The 2,818-nt window shown below is 62.8% G+C and overlaps 1 protein-coding gene across 1 annotated transcript in view; it reads left to right on the top strand.

The window, feature by feature from the left end:
• Positions 1-2,818, top strand: part of DNPEP (aspartyl aminopeptidase) — a 21,397-nt gene that overhangs the window by 2,952 nt on the left and 15,627 nt on the right. The window contains exons 2-8 of the mRNA XM_009328252.1: positions 29-142; positions 494-619; positions 758-888; positions 1,262-1,346; positions 1,839-1,946; positions 2,182-2,259; positions 2,613-2,707. Coding sequence (XP_009326527.1) covers positions 29-142; positions 494-619; positions 758-888; positions 1,262-1,346; positions 1,839-1,946; positions 2,182-2,259; positions 2,613-2,707 — 737 coding nt within the window. The remainder of the gene's footprint in view (positions 1-28; positions 143-493; positions 620-757; positions 889-1,261; positions 1,347-1,838; positions 1,947-2,181; positions 2,260-2,612; positions 2,708-2,818) is intronic.

Genomic DNA, 2,818 nt, shown 5'->3' with positions numbered 1-2,818 from the left:
GCCCTCACCCCTGCCCCTCTGCCCCCAGTACTTCGTCACCAGGAACTACTCCACCCTCATCGCCTTCGCCGTCGGCGGCCAGTTCCAGCCTGGGAATGGGTTCAGCCTGCTGGGGGCCCACACCGACAGCCCCTGCCTCAGGGTAAGGCCAGCCGGCCGGCCGGGTGCCTTCCCCCGGAGCTGGGGCCTCCTCTGGTGCCCTCCAGTTTCATTCCACAAGCAAAATCCACCCTGACTTCCCCTGTGCCCCGCAGCACCGTTGCCGGGTCCCTGCACCTCCCAAATCTGCCACCCAGGGCAGCCCATGCTGACCCCCTGCATTGCTCCACCTGCGGGTGTTGCCTCTGTGTCCCCTGTCCCACAAAGCGCCTCACAGCACCCTGTGCTGACAGGATCAGTGATGAGACTCTGGACGAGCTCTGCCCAGTCCCCACCAGTTACCCAGTCCCTGGAGCTTTGTGGTGCTGGCAGTGACACCTCTGCTCTCGCCCAGGTGAAGCGGCGCTCTAAGCGGGGGCAGGTGGGCATGGTGCAGGTCGGTGTGGAGACCTACGGAGGGGGCATCTGGAACACCTGGTTTGACCGTGACCTTACTGTGGCCGGGAGGGTGATCATAAAGGTGAGCCTGATTTGGGACAGGTATGGTGGGCTAGCTGTGTGCCCCCGGCTCTGGGGCTGTGACTCCCACCCAGACTAGAACTTACCGCAACCTCTCAGCCCTGCAGGCCTGGCTCCAGCAGTCCTCCTTGTGTTTCAGGACCCGGCCACGGGGCGCCTGGAGCAGCGCCTGGTACGTGTGGAGCGGCCCGTCCTCCGCATTCCCCACCTGGCCATCCATCTGCAGCGCAGCATCAATGAGAACTTCGGGCCCAACACCGAGCACCACCTGTAAGGCCTGTCTCGGCCCTGACCCCTGGCCAGCCCTCGGGGAGGGCTGGGACCCAGCTGGAGCGGTCCCCAGCCTCAGCTCTCTCCCTTTGGCAGCCGCTCATCGCAATGGGGAGGTCTGCAATGGCTTTTCTTAGCCCCATAGAGTCCTCCCAGGAGATGCTTCCAAACTTGAGACTTGGGAAAGGACACTGGGGTGTCCTGAGGTGACACAATAGATCTGTGCTTGAAATGTTGTGTGTCCTTCCTCCGTTCGGCATGGCAATCACTCCTGGAGGAGCAAGGCAGGCACCCCAGGAAGGGTTGGTTTTGTGTGACCCAGGCAGGACAGGTGAGCAAAGCCCTGGGAGCTAATGGCACCATCTCCCCACAGGGTTCCCATTCTGGCCACTGCTGTGCAGGAGGAGCTGGAAAAGGAGGTGCTCATGGAGGCCATACCTTGCGATGCTGCGGCCCAGGTGAGCCGGGTGCCAAGGACTAGCAGGGGCGCTTGCTAGGACCTCACTCTTGTCACCTTTGATTTCCAGTCCTCGGGGACCTGCCAGCAGGTTCCCCTTCACCTTCTCCCCATGGACTGCTGGTAACCTTCCACTCTTCCCACTGCTCTGAGAGCTGTGTACACGACACATCTGCTCAGCCATCTCTCTGTTCCCACCCTGGTCTGCAGCCATCGTATATAGAAGGGGGTGCAGCCCCCGTAAAGCTGCCACAGTCTCCCTGGGGAGGCAGGGCAGGGAGGAGGGATTGCACAGGGGGCAGAGAGCCCCTCGCTGTGCCCTGTGAATGGCCTTGCTGTCCTCTGTGAGGTGGGGGCTTGAACACGGGACGTGTTAGTAGGAGGGAGGACTGTGCCAACGTGAGTGGGGTGTGGAACGGCTCTGCCAGAGGGAACAGGGAGTTTCCCCTGCCATCCACTGCCTGCCCTGCCCGCAGCTCTGCTTTCTTCCCAGGCAGAGCGGCACAGCCCTGTCCTGCTTTCCCTGCTCTGCCCCCAGCTGGGGGTGAAACCAGAGCAGATTGTGGAGCTGGAACTATGCCTGGCGGATACGCAGCCAGCGGTGAGTAAGGGCAGGAGCCTCCCTCTGCCTGCACACAGCCTGTAGGCTGGCACTGCACGGGTTTTACCAGGCACGCTTCCTCTGCCTGGGGCGTACCAGGGCTGGGAGCTGAGCGGAATGAGAGGAGGCGGCTCCTGAGGGGCAGAGATGAGGGGGTTGGAATGGGGACCCAGTGGCAGGTACTTTTTGGTGACCCAGAGCCTGTGCCCTGCTCCTCCTGGCTCTCTGCCTGCAGACGCTGGGTGGTGCCTTCGACGAGTTCATCTTCTCCCCACGCCTGGACAACCTGCACAGCTGCTACTGCGCCCTGCAGGTGAGCAAGAGGGGCAAAGGAGCATGGAGGCCGCAGCGTGGCCCCCGCACACCCCGGCTTGGCTTAGCGGGGCTGTGGGCTGGCCCGAGGCTCTGCAGGGAGGTGTGTTCCTATGGGGTGGGTCTGGTTTGTTGGAGGATCTGGGGTTGGATGGGGGCTCCCCCCTTTGCTGGGTGTGTGGAGTTCCCAGCAGCTCCCAGGGGTGACTCCTGCTCTCGCTGGGCAATGTGTGTGCCCACAGCTCCCTTCCTCGGTGCTTTGGGCTCTCCTGGGGAAGTTCCTGCTGGCTCAGTGCTGAGCTTCCCGGGACCGGCTGGCACTCAACTGGTATCCTTTCTCCTCTAACCCTGCAGGCCTTGATAGACTCGTGCGCAGCGCCCTCCTCCCTCTCCCAGGAGCCCAATGTGCGTCTCATTGCGCTCTATGACAACGAGGAGGTGAGCGAGGGGTGCAGCCGTGGGGTGTCTAGCACAGGGAGTGGCTCCATGTTCTTTGCTCTCCCCCAGCCGTGCCTAGCAGGAGATAGATCCCAGGCCCCAGCATGGCAAGAGGGGGTTTG

The sequence above is a fragment of the Pygoscelis adeliae genome, unplaced genomic scaffold, assembly GCF_000699105.1.
Source record: "Pygoscelis adeliae isolate BGI_AS28 unplaced genomic scaffold, ASM69910v1 Scaffold577, whole genome shotgun sequence".
NCBI classification, from domain to species: Eukaryota; Metazoa; Chordata; class Aves; order Sphenisciformes; family Spheniscidae; genus Pygoscelis; species Pygoscelis adeliae.
This window is presented reverse-complemented; position numbering and strand designations above follow the sequence as displayed.